This window comes from Fukomys damarensis, unplaced genomic scaffold (genome assembly GCF_012274545.1).
Source record: "Fukomys damarensis isolate Sample0158 unplaced genomic scaffold, DMR_v1.0_HiC HiC_scaffold_16, whole genome shotgun sequence".
NCBI lineage: Eukaryota > Metazoa > Chordata > Mammalia > Rodentia > Bathyergidae > Fukomys > Fukomys damarensis.
In genome coordinates, this window is record NW_022900928.1 from 24,923,989 (window position 1) to 24,942,509 (window position 18,521).

Consider the following 18,521-nt stretch of genomic DNA (forward strand, 5'->3'; position numbering starts at 1 on the left):
CTTACTTCATCAAAGCAGGAAAACCTTGAAGATCCATATTACAGAGACTGAAAACCCTACCCTATCACTCTCTAGACATTTTCTCTAGATCAAACTATGTAAACAAACCAAACTTTAATTCATTTATCAAAAGATGGCAACAATGTGCCTATTTCAAACAGATTTTTTTCTTGATACTTAGGTGAGAAACTATGTAAAGTGATTAGCAGGAACTTGTGTAAAGGTGCTTGATAAAGTGTAGCTAATTTAAAAAGTAGACTTTTTCCTGCTTAATATTATATCCCAGATTGTACCAAATACCATACTTAAATGGATGCGGTCAAATTAACACATTAACACACACATGCACAGCCATATGCACACACACACCCCAAATAAATTGCACTACCTGAGTTTCCTCTCGGCCTTCTATGGCAACTCGCTGCAGATGCCTCACCCAACAGCTATATATTACAAAGTTCTTCTGTTCCCACTGTGGTGAACAGCCTACTGTCCTTTATAAGATCACTGTTATAAACCTACTGCTTATAAGGGTACTGTTTATAATCCTACTGTACCTTTATAAGACCAGCTCTCACATTTACAGTTCTTGTCATTTTTCTCCGCCTGGCTTGTCTTTTATTTTCATTGTCTCATCTGTGAGTCTCTCTTACATCTACGACCCATCTCTAATAACAAATTCTTAGAACTGTCCATCTGTGCTTCCATACAAGAGTTGGCCAAATTGAAATGAGATTAAGGATAGGGTAGAAGCGGTTTGATGAGAATCTATTATCCAGGCCATTCGGACCATTAACCTTTTTATTTTAATGTAATACAAGTAAATACTAATAAAGAAAATATAAAAATAATTATATGAAAAATTAATTTTTTCATAATGAAATAATTAGAAAATAACAATGGTAAATACACTATGTATCATGATCTCACAAGAACATACTTTGAATTGATAATCTATCTCTTAACTTGTATGCTAATAACACTACATTTTTTGCATAAAATGTATTAATTATTTTTTTCAGCTTTAATTGAGTTTATTGTTACACTTTAGGGATACATAGTTACATTCATTGTTGGGATCTTGTACCCCTACATGACAAGTCTTGGTTCTAATTTTTTCCCCTGGTCCCTGCCCTCCCTTCACCCCCTCCTCCCCTCCCCATCTACAACCACTTTGTTTCCATCTTTTCATTATCTCACATTTTGTCTTTTCCCTTTTTACCCTTCCCCTACCCATCCCACCTTCCCTATACCTTTAGCTCCTTTCTTCTCATTTCTCAATGTCAGTAATCTTATTAGGATTTTCTGTATTATTGCAGATTAAAATGTTTTAATTATTAACAAAGTATCTCACCCAGTATAATTTTGTACAATTTCTTCCTATCTCCCAGTATCATTTATACATTTCACTCCTTATTTACACTTTCAGTTTTTTACCCAGAGACAATATGCGACCATACACTTAAGTGAAATAAATTGAACACATATGTGTAAATATTGCATTGTCTTTCTGGTATGAGAAACTTTTTTTCCAATTCCTGTCAGATCATTTCTGTCCTGAGGGACATAGATAGGGAATTTGTCCTCAGAACTGGACTCAAGATCCTACGTATGGAACAGACCTTGTTGGGTACAATTGGTTTTCTTCATCAAACACCCGTTGCCTTAATGTGCTGCACATCTCTCACAAGGCATCACCCTAGTGGAGCAACACAGTAACTGGATGACTTGTGCTGACTCAATAGTAGTCACACATAACCCTACAACGCTTACATTTCCAGGCAATTTTCATGAAGACCGCTCATTTATCAAAGCTCAAAACTAACCTCATTTCAGATATCACTTCCTGTTCCTCCCCTCCATAAAAGATTTCCAGAGTAAATAGTTAGCATAAAATTACCCACCAATACTGTCTCTATCTTCCCACTTTTAATTTCTCTTTGGGAGCCTGGATTCTAGATACTCCTGTAACTGAATAAACAGCTGGGAACCTAAGTGATGGTTTTTTGTGCTCAGGATTTCCATTGATGCAGTGGACCTTTTCACTGTCAGCTAAGCATAGAAATTTACCTGATTCTCCATTCTGACTATTATTTCCATCTTAGACAGCTGAGTGTTAACTAACTCTACACTCAGCTGCACACAGCACACTTGAGGGGAGTTTCCAGGAATATTTAAAAAATTCAAATGCCTGAAACCTGAGAAAAACTGTCTCTTCACTGAAACAAATAAAACAACATCAAGAACAAAACCATAAAAATAAAGAATGCTGTACAATTTGACACTGGATAAAGTAGAAAACCCCAATTACATATTGTAAGACCCTTGCAGTGTGTAACACACAGCGACACATTTTCAGCGCTGGATCAAGAGAGGACAGGAGAAGGCTTTCAACATGGAGTGGTGGTTTAGTGGGAAAAAAACCTGCTTATTTCTAAGACTGCTGTACCCATTCTGGAGGCCACAATTTCACTGCCTGGAGATCTGAAGAAGAGTAGAGGATCCAGAATGCCTACCACTCACTCATACCTGCTCCAGAATCTTCCTCTCCTGTCTGCCCTGTATAAGCCCATCTCTCTCCTGAGGGCAGCGTCCCCTCACACCCTGCCCATCCTTCCTCTCTCCAGTCCCAGCATTCTCACCTTATATCCTTTTTATGACCTTCAGAGTGTTTCTGTTTTCTCTTCATTCGCTTTTCTTCTTGATCAGCACTGCTAGCAACTTGCATGTACTGTAAGTCTTTTCAAAGAAAAGGCACTCAGTAGGTAAGTTGTCTCTTCTTAAAAGTTTTATTTCATTAAAACTATTGCTACTGAACATTTTCCTGCTAAGATGAAGAGTGAACCTATTAAAGATCTGTTGCCAATTCAATGATACAATTTAGCCTCAGTGCCTTTTTCCTCTTATGATTGACTTTTTGATTGGAGTATGACATACATACTAGAAGATGCACAAAAGCTAAAGTGTACAACATGATAAACTTTATATTGTGGATGCACAGACACAACCAAATAACCATTACCCAGGTCAAGATGCAGACACAGTTGCTTCCTGACTGCTGAGGGGGCACTTTTCTGAAAGCTCTGTCCTAACTTCTAACATACACTATTAGTTCTGGACCCAACTCTGTCTTAAACTCTGCAGATGAGATCTTGATGTTCAATCACTGAAGCCTAGCTCAGAAAAGTCACTTAAGAGTAACAATTAAATCACGGGCTATCCAAGGACTTCTCTACACTAAAGCATGGGAAATTCATAATCCTAATAAAATTTGTTTTAAAGGTAAAACATACTAATTTGTAATTCGTTCAAATGGAGCCATATTTGAAAACCCTTTACGCTGCTACCTGAGTGTCTCCCTTATCCAATTAAACAGGCTCTCAATCAATCCTTTTGCTTAGATCTTTTGTCATAACTTTGCTTGGTCTCTAAAAACCACCTCCCAACCATTCTAAGATCTGACTTATCCTTCTGTCATATTTGAACTATAGTCCCACTTTCCACTTCCCTCTACAACCTCCTCCACACTCTCATTCTTGAAGAATCTCGTGGTATCACCAGTACACTCTAGACCTGGCCAGCATTTATAGTGGGGCTGAGGACTTAAAACCCTCCTTTCTACATGACCCTGGGCTTGAGACTCATCGACATAACCCCCAATCCCCAGGTCAGTTACCCACATCTCATGGTTTCCTCAATGCAATTTCTATGATAGGCTCTTTGTAAGCAACAAAAGGAGAGTAAAAACACAAACTCCTTCAAGAGGAGCTACAGGGACTCAAAGAAAACAATACAGAATTATTCTGAGTTACCCTCTGCAAACACCTCCCACTGGGAGCCCTCCACAGCAGATACTCAATCACCTGCCTTTTCCCTGAATGTCCTGGCTTCTGTAGGCCTCTGCTTAGCAAGGAGACACTGCAATTCCTCCAGAGGCTGATTTGACTCTGCTCTGCCCCTGAGACTTTTCAGACTGCAGGCAGAAGTGGCTGCTCAGTGACTCAACAGTCTTTGTTTCTTCAAGTTCTCAGAGAATGCCTAAATGTTAGAGCAATGATACAAAATTTATCAAGAATGGGAATAAAAGGCTCCAGACTGGTTAAGATTTCTGAAAGCCTCCTATGGACTCAGTCACCCTAATAGATATTTTGCTATTTCTTTCATTTAATTTTCACAAATTGTGACATATTTGTCTTCGGTACGTCTACATTTCATAGACGAAGTGATATACAAAGAAGTGGCATAGACGAAGCCGATAACCTTAGGAATCCAGATTCCAATTCTAGCAAATATAATGCTTTTCACTTGTTTGTATACATCATGTACTGAGTGCTACTCTGCTACCAACTAAAATGTCCTGAAGATACTGTTTTTAATTCTTTGGGTATATATACATAGAAATGGATTTACCATATCTTTTCATGTTAGTTGCATGTGATCTTTACAGAAATGCCTATTTAAGTCCTTTGCCCATTTTCACTGGAGTATATCATTTTTGTAGAATTTTATGAGCTTTTCATGTACTGAAAGGGAGACCTTTATCAAATATATGATCATAAATATTTTCTTCCATTCTGTAGGTTACCTCATCTTATAATGCTTATAGTGCTAAATATATCAGTCCAGTTCCATAGATTTCTAAGGTTCCTTTGCAATTGACTAGAAAGCTCAACATTGAAACAGTCTCGCGTTTATACACGCCAAATGGAGTGAGCAAAGAGACAATACATCAGCCAACTCCGTATTCTTTCTTGTATGTGTTTGGTCCGCAGACCATAGATGATGGGGTTTAAAGTGGGAGGAATAATCAGGTACAAGTCAGCTAAAAGTACATGGATGTGCAAGGGCACTGTGTCCCGCCCTAGCCAGTCAACATAAACAGATGCCATCCCAGGTAGATAGTATAGGGCCATGACACCCACATGGGAGCCACACGTGCTTAGTGCCTTCCGCTGAGCATTCTTTGAGGAAAGATGGAATACTGCCCTGAGAATCAAGACATAGGAGGCAGCAATGAAGGCCACATCAGAGCCCACAATAATAGAGGAACCAATTAAACTGTAGAGACTGCTGGGCATGGCATCAGCACATGCCAACTTGGCCACAGCCATGTGCTCACAGTAAGAATGGGGAACCTCGTTGGAGCCACAGAATGGTAAATGACTCAGCAGCCAACTCAAGGGAGACATGAACAAGACAGCCCTGAGTGCAATGGTCACACTCACTCCCAGCATCACTTTGGCTGTGAGAATCCTCTTGTAATGTAGGGGCTTGCAGATGGCTACATAGCGGTCAATAGCCATGGCCAGCAGCAGCCCTGTCTCCACAGCTGTGGCTGCGTGGACAAAATACATTTGAGTGAAGCAAGCATTAAAGCTGATGGAGCCGTCTCCTGAGCAGAAGACGCTCACCATCTTGGGTACCACAGAGGAAGCCATAACAATGTCCACAGCAGCCAGAAGACACAGGAAACAATACATAGGCTCTTGGAGAGTGGAATCTATGAATATCACGGTCATGATGAGGGTGTTTCCTAACAGGGCTGTGATGTACATGGCACTCAGTGAGATAGCCAGCCAAAGGTGTGAGGACTGCAAACCTGGAATGCCCACAAGAAAGAAGATGGCAGAAGTTTCCATTGTGTGGTTGTATGGCGGCCCCAGCATCCCAGTAGAGGCTGCTTTCTTGTTCATTTATAGAATTGTAAGAAAGGATGAAAACATATTGGATCTCTTCCTGTCTGTAGCACTGTTAAATCCTCTCAGTATTCTCAGCTTAGCTATATTCTCCACATCAGAGAAGGGATGATGCATGACAAGCTATCCCGCTCCAACTTCCATCCTCCTCCTCAGTTTTCACACTCCTAATATCTATTCATTGTTCAAACATCAGCTCTTGAGATTCTTCCTTTGAGAAGTCTTCTCTTTCCCTGCTCTGTTGTATGTTCACCCAAGGCTCCTTTCTTATGAACTTTCACGAAATCTTTCCTACTGACCCTTGAAGGTTCTAAATTGACAAATTCAATTGGCTACCTCTGACTTTATTGTATGCATCCAAGTTGTGTCTCTTGTTAGTGGCTTGATATCAAGTAGTGATCTTCACCTGTAGCACACAGTAAAAAGATACGCATTATATGTATCAGTATATCTTACCATTTCCACAGTATAAGCAATAATTTATGCAGATGAATTTATCTTTTATCTTTTGTGCTTAACTACTAACAATAATGTAATGAAATAATGAAGTTCTTGAGATCCAGTGTGTCATATTTTGTTTCCTCAGTATATTGCCTAGAAAAAAGATGAGCAAATCATCATTGTAGTTGAAGAAATTCATCAATGTATTCAGGAACGTCAGGTCATTAAACAACATTATCACTTTCCATATGAGACAATAAATGTTTAGAAACATTTATAATCCTTACCTTCTGTAAATATTACTCCCAGTTCTTGAACTAGCTTCAGTAGATTTAGTAACTACAAATAAATCAAGACTAATTTATATTTGAACCCTCCAAAAAGTAGTCTAATTCTTTAGTACGGTGACTCCTTTTTCATAATAAACTATGAAGATATTACAGTTAACAAAGAAACTTTATTCTTTAGAAAGGAAAACCCTTGTAATGAAGATAATATGTGTTTGTAATAGCTAAAACTTGGAAACAGACCAATTGCCTATCAACTGGAGACTGGATAAAGATGTGGATTTTCTATAAAATATAGTACTACTCAGCCATAAAGAATGATAAACTAGAGTCATTTATAGCTAAATGGATGCATATTGAGGCCATACTCTAATAGGATACACATTATAAATACCAAATAGTTTCTCTGGTGTGAAAAACTTAAAGTGTAAATAAGGTTCACATTGTATAATTGATAATGTAAAATAGGAAGAAAAGGGCTAAAGAAGTAGGGGAAGTGGGAAGGGTAAGGGAAAGGAAAGAAGGGAAAAAATACTAGAAAAGGAAAAAATGGAAACAAAGTCTTTGTAGACAGGAAAGGGTGGTGGGGATGAAAGATGGACAGAGATATGAGGGAAAAAGAAGAAGCAAGATGCATTATGTAAAGGTACAAGATCCCAATAATGAATGTAACTGTACTGTATACCTAAAAAGTACCAAGGAATTTAATGAAAAAAAAGAAGATACTATGTGCTAGCATTAAAATGACAACTGTGGTGTTTATAACCCAAGTATATTTCTTTATTTATAGTACAGAAAAATACAAGATAGTTGTTACAATTTAAATAAAATAAGATGTTTCATCTAATAGTATCACACAGCAAGTATTCAGTGAATTTGGTATAAAACTTCAGGTTTTTGTAGCTGTGATACCCAGCTGTATATACATACAACTCAACATTCAAAGTCTAGAAAACAATAGATACCCAAAACATTTTTTACTACTTCAGCTTAATTTTATTGAACAGTTTCAATAAAATAAAAAGATTTCCTAAACTGTGCAGCCAGGAACTGAGTGTCAGGTTTGCAATTTTTGTTTTTCTAATGACTTGACCTATATGTACCTCATTCAATTTGCCATGTCATATGTGTGATGACCTGGTTGGTGACCCTAAAATACGGATAACAATAACCACCATTTCATTCTTGTTTGACATCCCTATAGTTCCTTTCACTTTAGGTTGGTTGGTTTCCATGATTTCATGTGATACTTGGGTGTGTGTGCATTCCTCATCCCTCTGAGAGTGCTCCTTAAAGGGTTCCTTCTTTATTCAGTGGTATCACTCAGATGTTAGCTGATCTTCTTCTAGGAACCCATGGTTTACTTAAATACAGAATAAAGATATGCATACTTTAACTATCCCACTCAAAAAGGTACTATTGGACAGACATCATCAAGGAGCAGAAAAAAAAGGAGGACTAAAGCATTCCTTCTAGAGTCACACTCTTTCCTAGGCTGAAAATCCTATTCTTCCACTTGCAAACTCTCTGTCTTGGTTAGAGAGTGTAAACAATCCAAATCTTAATTTACTCTTGGTAAAATGGAGATTATATTCCCTACAGCAAAAAAATGTTTTGAGATTTAGTTGCAAAGATATACAGAAGTGCTTAGTGTTATGGTTCATACATAGGTGCTCAATAAAGTATAGTTAATAAAAATTGAACCATACATAATCCTACATAATCCTAAACCTGTACATTACGCTACATACCATACATTAATGCTGAAGAGTAACACAAAAACCAAATTTAAAAAATTACCAACACAACCTGTACTGCCTGATCTGTTCTCTTGTCCTCTCACTGATCGGCCACCAAAAATGTCCAAACCAGTGAATATAGAGGAAAGGGGCTCTTGCTCTGTTCTTTATAAGACGATTAAGTTTAAGATTTTTGTTTTATGTGTTTATTTGTGTGCTTTCTTTGTTTTCATTGTCACTTTTGTAGAAAGGTCTCTCTAATACTTGCCTATAGTACATCACCAATAACAAGCTCTAAAAATAGTTAACATTTCTGCTGCCATTTAACAATACTTTCCAAAATGAAATTGGATTAAGGATAGAGTACGAGTACCTATGAAAAGCAACCTTGATCCAGGATAAATTGACGCTGCAATTCCTAATACTCTCTAATCATGCAACTCTCTGGTGACAGGGACATGTAGCATGATCCCAGACCTGAACTCAAGATCCCAAGTGTGGACTAGATCACATTAACTCCAACTGATCTCCCTCATCAAACCCTCATTGCCCTGATATTTTATCTAACGAGGCCTCAGACTTGTGACCCAGCACACCAACTGTGTGACTTGAGTAAACTTTACAGTAATCATAAATGCCCTAGCAGGGCATGGTGGCACATGCCTATAATCCCAGCACTGAGGAGGCTGAGACAGGAGGATCACTGTGAGTTCGAGACCAGCCTGGGCTATATAGTGAGTTCCAGGTCAGTCTCAACTACATAGTGAGACACTGTCTCAAAAAAATAATCATAAATACCCTAATAATTCTTTCTTAGGTTTCAGGCAACCTTCAGTGAAGGGATGCTTGCCAAACTTCAAGACAAGCCTAATCTCAGCTATAATTTCCAATACTTTCCCTCAGTAAAAAGCTTCTGTGCTGGCTACTTGAGTTGCCACTTGAGTTGCCTTACACTCAAACACTGCCTCTACTCCTTCCTTTTTCATTTCTCTTCAAGTTCCTGGACTCTCCCTAAATAAGCAGATGAATCACACTGATAGAATTCTGTGCTCAAAATCTCAATTACTGCAGTAGACATTTTCACTGTTAACACTGAACAAGCTTTCACCTGGTTCTTTGTCCTGAGCATGTGGAATACAGTTGTTGCTTTTATTTGCTTCTTGGAGAGCTGTGCACTGATTGATTCCACACACAGGTGAGCCCAGTAACCTTGTAAGGAGTCCTCCAGAGTTTTCTACAAAGCCACAAGCCCTATACCTGATAGAAAACTATCGTCTTTATTGAAACAAACAAACCAAAACCAAAAGCAAAAATTGATAAACAACTTGATGTATAAATTAAAGTAGAAAGCACTGCATCTCAGATTGTAAGAATCTTGGTATGGGGGACACAGGATGAGACATCTTCAATGATACAGCAACAGAGGACAGGCGACAGCTTTCAAAGTGGAAGGATGGCTTAGGGTGGGAGAACAGTATAGACAGTCCTAAGACTACTTTGCAATTCTGAGGCCACAAATTCAGAGCTGAGCATCACTGACAAAAGATCTGAACAAGAGGAGAGAACCCAAGATTTCTCCTGCCACACTCACCTGTGATCCAGCATCTTCTTCTTCAGGCTGCCCTACACGTACCCACCTTTCTCCTGAGGGCAGCCTCCCCTCCTCCCCTTCCCTATCCTTCCTCTCTCTAGCCCTGCCAATTTCATCTCATCATTTCCTTCATATCTAGAAGTTTTTGTTTTCTCTTCATTTATGTTCCTTCTTGTTCCGCCTTGCTAAGGGTTTACAAATGCTATAAGCCTTTTCAAGAAAATTGATTTGGGTTGGCCAGTTTTCTCTTTTAAAGTTTCATTCCATTCAACTTATTGTTACTGGAATTTTTCTTGCTATGATCAAATTGAGCGACCTCAAAGATCTGTTGCCAATCTAGTGCCTTCTTTCTTCCTTCCTTTCTTTCCTTGAGCACCACTGCTTGCTCTCTCGTTTCTTCATTGACTCTTTGATTAGAATATAATATACATGTGCTAGCTTCGGCAGCACATATGCTAAAATTGGAAGAATATAATAGACATACTATAAGATGTAGATACCTAAAGTCGTGATAAGCTTCATATACCGAACACACGGACACATTCATGTAATGACTACCAAGGTCAACAAGCCGACACAATTGCACCTGGCTGTGAAGGTGCAACTGTTTTCAGAAAGCTCTGGCCAGATTCTGAAGGTCTATGCCTGGTAGTCCAATAGAAGAGGGATTTATGTAAGATTCTTCAGAAGGATCAGCAAGAGTCACAAAAGACCAAAGACAACAGCGTTCAGAGCCTCGCTGCTCTCTGTGCTCTGTCCCTGGGGCTTTCAGATTGTAGAAGTAGGCCATCCTTAGTGTATTAAAACTCTGTTTCTTCAAGTCCTCAGAGGGTATCTAAACATTAGAGTAAGGGTACAGAGTGCATCCTGAAAGGAAAACAAAAGATCCAAAATTTGTCAGCTGTGTGAAAGCTCACTATCCCAGATACTGCAATCGATCTCTTTCTATGGTTGTCTCATCCAGTTGTCTCAACCTTCTGAACTAGCTGCCATCCTTGCACCTACATTTCATAGATAAATGTGAGACTGAAAGATCACAAACCTAGTAAGTCAGAGCATCTTAATGCAGATTCTAGTAATCATGGTGCATTTCACTTTGTTTTATAATTATTTACACTGATAGTGTGATTAAGCTCTCAGATTCTACCCTGATGCCCTCTGTTCTTCAAGGAGCTTATAGTGGGCTCTGCTCATTAAGTTTTTCTCATGATGCTTGTAAAGTCCTTCTTGATCACAGAAAAGAAATACAATATTGTGGAGACCAAGGAAGATAAATTCTCCAAACTGAAGGAAGGACTTGGACAGTAGCACAAAGATACGAAAAGCAAAATGTTCTCCAAATGAGAATAAACAACTTCTTATTTACACTAGTTGCAGTGCAACCTTTGGTTCGTTAGCCCATTCTGTTCATAACATTGCCATAATTTCCTAGAAGGCATCTGTAATAGATACTGCAGTTGGCACTGACATTCCCCCTTCCTCCAGGTATTCCCATGTATGTGTACTAGCCTTCCCTTGAGGGTAGACTGGACCTCAGCCCTCACTTGAATGAATACAATGCAGGGAAGTGATGGGACTTCACAATTGATTAATTTACAAACAGACTGTTTTTTCTATCTTGCTTCTTCTGTCCCACTGTCTTTCTCACTTTCTGAGGCAAGGCAGAAGCCACATTATGAGCTACACATTGGAGCGCTAGGCATGGCAAAGAAATTGCTTCTGACTAATAATCAACAAGTATTTAATGTCTCACAACAGCAGCATGAGTGAACCTAAAAGTGGATCTTCTGAGGCTTGCAACATAATGGATCTGTTAGAATGAGTGAAGCCAGAATGCATCTTCCTCCACCTGAATCCTTACAGGACTGCTGGCCGACACTTTGATGGCAATCTATGAGATCTTGATGAAAGGGCACCCAGCAAAGCTTCACCCAGATTCCTGATGCCCAGAAACTATGAGATAATAAATTTTTGTAGTTTTAAACTGTTAAATTTTAAGGAAACATGTTATACAGAAAAATAATAATGCAGTAGCTAGCCATGGCTTCAATGTACAACAATGGGTTGAATTTAAGGCTGCCAATGATCATCATTGATACTGGAGATAGCTATTTACCTGATTGTGAATATCAAGACCATTTAGATCTTAAAACTGCATAGAAATAGGTGGGCAGGATGATTCTCTTTCCTGACTGTTAATCTAGTAATGTTGCACAACTAAAAATTGAAAGACAGATTTTAAGGCAATGTTGTTTATGCTCAAGTGTGTCAGTTTACTTACAAAATTCTGTGTCTGGAATACATTTATAATTCAGGAGAATGGACAGAGGGCACATAATTAGTAGCCTCCAGGCTGTTCACTTAAATTATCTCTCACATTCAATATACCTTATCTTCGCTGCTCTTAGGAGGCATAAGCTATGTAAAGATCTTCATCAGGAAGCAGGCAATTTTCGGATTATCTATGTCCTCCCATAGGGCCAGTGTTACATGCATGAAAGATTCTTGCAAAGTTCAGAATAGAAAGGGGATTGGTAAAACTTTAAAAGAACTTTCCTTTGGTCCCACCTCTTGCTAAGCCCAGAGACCGCTACCTATCTCAATATGTCATATCCTGGTTAAAAATGTTCAAGGCAATTAGGGATTAGCAGTACAAATAAAGGCCCAAATCTGACTCCACTTTTCCAGCATCACACTCTCACATTAGCCCACAGGACTGGTTACAATTAAAAACACTTTATTGGGACAAAACCAAGTAGACCAAACCTTACCAGGTACTCCTTACCTCCTCAATGGCAGTCAATCTAAAAGGGCTGTCATCATGAACTCATTTATACAAGATAAAGACAGCTGTCTCCTCGAGAAGATCAAAACAACTACACCCACGAGATTCTGGTAGAACTCCACTTCCTTTTTCTATGGCATGGGTACCAGAGCAGGCATACAGATCCCTCTGTTGGCACATGAACCAAGTCACCCCAGCATTGTCCCAGCAGCCAGCCATCATATAACAGCATACACAGAGGCAGTGTTAGAACTTTTCGGTAAATAAGTGGGTTTTGATTTGAAGTTTGAGCACTCATTCTCTAAAAGGTTCACCATCACTCACCTAGATGAAACCTACCTTCAAATGCCCCTGAACTCTGATGAGTAGTCAAGATTCTTCCTCTCATCTTTTTGCATTTTATAATATAATCCTGTAAGCTCTTCCTTCCTATTCCTATAACGTCCTACAGGACTCACCTCAATTTAGGAAAGTTGTCCTAGACTTATTTCTAGAAAGGAGCTTTCAGACTATTCCTGGACTAAGGTTGTCACTTACCTCAAATTATATTATGTGTCTTTACTCCCCTACTTTAATACCATACTGTAATGTGCCTAGTATTTCTTCTCATTTTAACAACCTCTCTTATTATACCTTTTACCTGTCTTTCCAAATTTACCCTATGGTATCACCTAAAATATAACCCCTGTACTTATTCCTCTACCTTAACATTCTCAAATGTGTCCCCTCTAGGGTAGATAATGTGGTGGAATCATGCAAGGGGCTTGGGTCTTGTCATTCAACTTACAATCCTTTATCACTGTGAACCGATTCCTTTCCCTTGCTGAGACTAAACCGACCCCATTTATGTTCTACAGCTTCCTTTTACTGTATTTCCCGTCTGGTTTGTTTGTTTGTTTGTTTGTTTGTTTGTTTGTTTGTCATTACTCTGGCTGTGCTGTTACTCATTTCTTCATCACCCTACTCATGAGCTTCACACATGGCCAGTAGGAAGACAATTCTCTGGTTAGTTTTCCTCAGATCATTACTTTAGATAATAATGTCTTTAAATGCTGGGTTTATTGCCCTTTCCCCTAGTTAACTGGACCTAATGATGTGCCCCTATTGTTCTTACCAGTAAACAATTTAAATTTTTCCAAAAATCAGGGCTCAATGAAGTCTGAACACTTATTTGCCTTTCTCCCATCAAGTATTTCATTCCCTTGTTTAGATCTTACACTCCACTTCAACCCTCACCAAATTTGAAGAATTCCCCTTCTTGTGTTTCACACCAAATCAATATCTTGTCCCTGCCTTTACTCTCACCATGCTGCTTCAATGTCAGCAACATACCCATAAAGTCCAAGATTGCCTCATAATTCCTGTATTTAACACTTCCACATAGCTCTAGCCTCACTCATTGGTATCTCAGTGAAATATGCAATATGCCAGACACTGAAAATACATGCATGTATTATTGGTCAGTAAAGACTTGTGTTATCTGGCAAGTCATCCCAAAGCTTAAGGAAAAGCTACAACTCTACAATCTCCAATCTACCCATGGTATCAAGGTGGTGCCTAATATAACCTTCCTAAGTGCCCCCATGGGGTCCTCCGTTAATATCTTGGTTTAACTCCATTATGGCTCATAAAGCCTGCGCTCCACAGGAAACCTGCTTTTCTGGGGATTTAAGCTATGTTCATCACCATATGAAAGCAACTCTAATACCTTCCCTCATATTGAGCTATTGCCTACCCTTTCATAGATAATGCTCAATTCAACAGCCAATGTACCTGAACAAGGTTAAGATCTCAAGGAATATCATCATTTCTGTGGGACCAGAAAGAACCATTGGACTACTTCTTGCTGAAACCTGAGCATCTATCAGCAGAAAATTGGATTGAACTTACTTACTATGAAACTACCTTAAGAAACTTTTGATTTTGACCACAGAACACCTGAATGCCAATTATGGAGAAGTCCTTCAGGGCCTCTGACAGTCATTAGATTCATGGGTAAATGTTGTCCTATTCAACTGATTGGCCTAAACTACCTCATGACAGATCAAGTAGGAGTCTTACAAACATCAGTAAAACCTACTGCACTTATATAAACAACATATATAAACAGCTCAGGAAAAGTAGAAATAAATAACCAAAAGGTTTTGAACAGGAACTAAGTAATTAGGATTCTGCCCCCAACACCATCTGGTCCATCATAAAATCAAACACACCTAACCAAGCCTGTTTTCCTCTTTACAAGGCCTCTCATATATTTAAGGCCTCCCACAGCTATCTTTTTTCTTCTTGGCTCTTATTCTTAAACATGATAAAGTTTGGGCCTTCCAGGCTCTAGAAAATTCACCTTCAAATGATGGCCAGAAAAGGATTTCATTCTCTTTCTGAGAAATTCATTGATCTTTCAACCCTCAAATAATCCACCCAACAGTTCCATGGTCACACTCTATACACCTGTGATCTATAAGGCTGGATAGATCAACTAACTCACTTGGGGACTCTTTTTCTCATTTCCCGTTCCCAGCCAGAAGGAGACACAGAAGAAGAGGTCTCAACTGAGATGCCAAAGAATAAATTGTTTTAACTGTTAGGGATTAATATAGAGTGCTTCATAGAAGAGGATATTTTGGGCTCCATTTGGCTACCCCACTTGGCTTTACACAAGAGTTGCTTACTTCACCTTAAAACGAGCTGATTTAGAAAGATATCCATTGTCATATTTTTCTAAAGCAAGCACAACTGTTACTCCAAATCCCAAGCCCATATTTTATCATAAGGCTTGTGTACATCACCTGCCCTATTGCAAGAAAGACAAATGTTATCAGCTTGAAAGAGACAAAGAATGCATGGCCCTATCTTATCCTAACATTCTCTTCCCATGCATGAGCACCTTGTCTATAATTTTTACACGTAAAATCTCTTATATAAGCTTTCTAACTTCCACAGTCAGTATGATCCTCTCCAGGAACTTGCACACTGCTCCCTGACAGCATACTCTGTAAATCTCTTTCCCCGCTCTGCTCTGGTCTTGGAACATTATTATATCATCCATTTCATTCTCCATATACTGTCTCACATGGCACTGAACAAATAAATAATCCCCCAAGGGTTTTGTACCATTTAACACAATTCTTAAACCAGATACTACCTTCAAGGCAAAAATCGCATGGCACTTGACATATTCCTCCCAAATATGTGTACTGCATTCTTAAAAATTTGGGGGCTAACGAAATTTCACTTGTTTTACCCAAGGTCCAGAAATAATTTTATTCTATCAAATTTTGTTTTTATAGCAAAATTGTGTCATTTACATTTGGTTTAAAGAGTAAAGATAGAATATATGTTTGTGTACTTAGTAGATTACAGAAACATAGAATAATGTTAAACCTGTGAAGAAGTGATCTATAAACAAATGATAGCTAAAAGAAAATGTATTATTAGGAACAAAACATATATCTGATTTAATTTTATCATAACAACCTTTTACTCTATAAATACATAGAGTGATATTAGATCCTATTGATTTTCTATTCTCTATTCTAAAGTAAGATACTACTTCATATACTAAACCTACAGCAACACTACAAAATTTACTGAACCTTATATGATGTAATTATTAATAAATAGAGAAAAATATTACTTAACATTATAAGAGTATTCATGGGCTATCATGGCTTTCCATACAATTGCCCACTCTACTTTCTGGGTATTCTTTCAATTGCATTTTTCCCTTTCACTTGGCCAAACCTATCTCTGCAGAGTGGGTTTCTCTCTCTCTCATTCTTCACTTTTACTTTTCCAAATAAACTTTACCATTTTTTAAAGAATATTCATAAGTGTTATCTGTATAAACAGATAATTTGTCATTACTGACACTCATCTCCCTTTCAAAGAACAACAAATATAACATTACTTAATTAACTTGGATCTTGTGATACCAGATAGCAAAATGTATAAATTTGAAAAAAGAGTAAATACAGAAAAATAATGGCTTTCATTATAGTTTCACTGACAAGTCTTGACTACCTCTGTAATTCATAAAATAGAGAACATCTGATTGCACCAAAACTTCTTAAAGTGGAAACACTAATTCTTCTAGTGTCTATTTATTCTGCAACTTATGTGATTTCCATCACACTAAGCATTGTCCTTTCTTGGCTGGAACATGCGAATGATCCGTCTTCGTATCTGCTTGGTCTTCACACTGTACACAATGGGATTTAGGACAGGGGGCAGTAGGAGGTAGACATTGGCCATGAGCATGTGTATTACAGGGGATAAATGCTTCCCAAATCTGTGGATCATGGTGACACCAATCAGAGGAATATAGAAGAGGAGCACAGCACAGATGTGAGAGAGGCAAGTGTTGAGGGCTTTGAGCCTTTCAGCTCTGGAGGCGATGCCCAGCACTGTCTTCAGGATGAGTACATAGAAAAAGAGAATCATCAGGACATCAAGTCCCAAAGTACAGATGACAACAATGAGCCCATAGAGGCTGTTGACTCGGGTGCTGGCACAGGCAAGACGCATCGCATCTTGGTGAAGACAATAAGAATGAGACAAGACATTGGAGTGACAGAAGGGCAGCCGCTTTATGAGGAAGGGCACAGGGAAGACCACGCAGAATGATCGAATGACAACAGCTATTCCAATCTTTGCAATAACACCATGGGTGAGGACTGATGCATAGTGCAGTGGGTCTTGGATAGCCACAAATCTGTCAAAGGCCATGGACACAAGGACTCCAGATTCGACTACACCAAATCCGTGGATAAAGAACATCTGCGTGATGCATGCATCAAAGGCAATTTCAGAGATATTGAACCAGAAGATGCTGAGCATTGAGGGCAAGGTGGACATGGAGAGACCAACATCAGTCAGAGCCAAGATAGAGAGGAAGTAGTACATGGGCTGGTGGAGACTCTGATCTACCTTGATGACTGTGAGGATGGTACCATTTCCCAGGAGCGTTAGTGTGTAGAGAAATCCCAGGGGAAAGGCCATCCATGGGTTCTTGTCAGGCATCCCTGGGATACCTGTCAGGATGAAACTATGGTGGTTGGAATGGGATGCCGTCAAGTTCTTCATGGCACTTTCACGTTTGGGTAAAGCTGGACTGTCCCACTTAGCTTGCAGTCTCTAAACTGAAAATATATTCTCATATGAGTTAAGCAATGACTTTATGAATATATAGAACAATGACAAATGAGTTCATGAATATATAGAGCAACACAGAAGAAAGAATTAAATGAAAAACCAGTATTTGGGTGGTTGTTTTTTCACTCTGTCCTTTTTCTTCCTACATAGTTATATGTAATGACTTCTCTTCACTTGGATTTGACTTGTTCATCTGAAAAACAGACAAGACTAATTCTCAATACGGTAAGGAATTTGGGTCTGTTCTTTCACACTTCTCAAGGTCTAGCAAAAAAAAAGAAGCCCTATCCATGGACTAATTAGAACTGAGCAGTTGACTAATTTTAAAGCCAACTAAATTCACAATGCTATCACCAATACACACTACAAACAAATCCCAGTGTTGCCACAAACCAAAAACACATCCATTCAAGTCAGTCTGTGTGTGTACGTGTGTGTGTTAAAAATATTTTCCACCTTCCTTGGCATTTATACTACTGTATTTATAATGAAATCCATGTATAATTGGACGCATTAGTAGATAAATCTGTTCAAAATAAAATTTGGGCTTCACAAATTTCAAAAATGTATAATTTTTCTTAACTTCATTTTCAGATATCCAAGAGCAGAATATAAAATTTACTGCCCCATACACAACCACATATATGAAATATAATAATGTCCCACTCACACCAACTTATTTTGAAAGTCTCCTAGCACACCAGATAGTTTGGAGCCATTCTTGAAAACTTACTGCCTCTAACCAACATTTAACCAATTTCCAAACTTGTCTCTAAAACACATGAAAAATTTACCCCTTCTTTCTATCTTAAGAGCCAAAAATTCATC

General features: G+C 38.6%; 2 protein-coding genes across 2 annotated transcripts; both read right to left on the reverse strand.

Annotated features, from left to right (window-relative positions):
* Positions 1-4,691: 4,691 nt before the first annotated feature.
* LOC104847756 (olfactory receptor 52I1) lies at positions 4,692-5,693 on the reverse strand. Its single transcript, XM_010603327.1, has one exon. It carries the CDS (start codon positions 5,691-5,693, stop codon positions 4,692-4,694), a length of 1,002 nt encoding a protein of 333 aa, XP_010601629.1.
* A 10,980-nt stretch (positions 5,694-16,673) lies between these two features.
* On the reverse strand, positions 16,674-17,624 carry LOC104847758 (olfactory receptor 51H1). Its single transcript, XM_010603328.1, has one exon. The coding sequence runs from the start codon at positions 17,622-17,624 to the stop codon at positions 16,674-16,676; it is 951 nt and encodes a 316-aa protein (XP_010601630.1).
* Between the last annotated feature and the right edge of the window lie 897 nt (positions 17,625-18,521).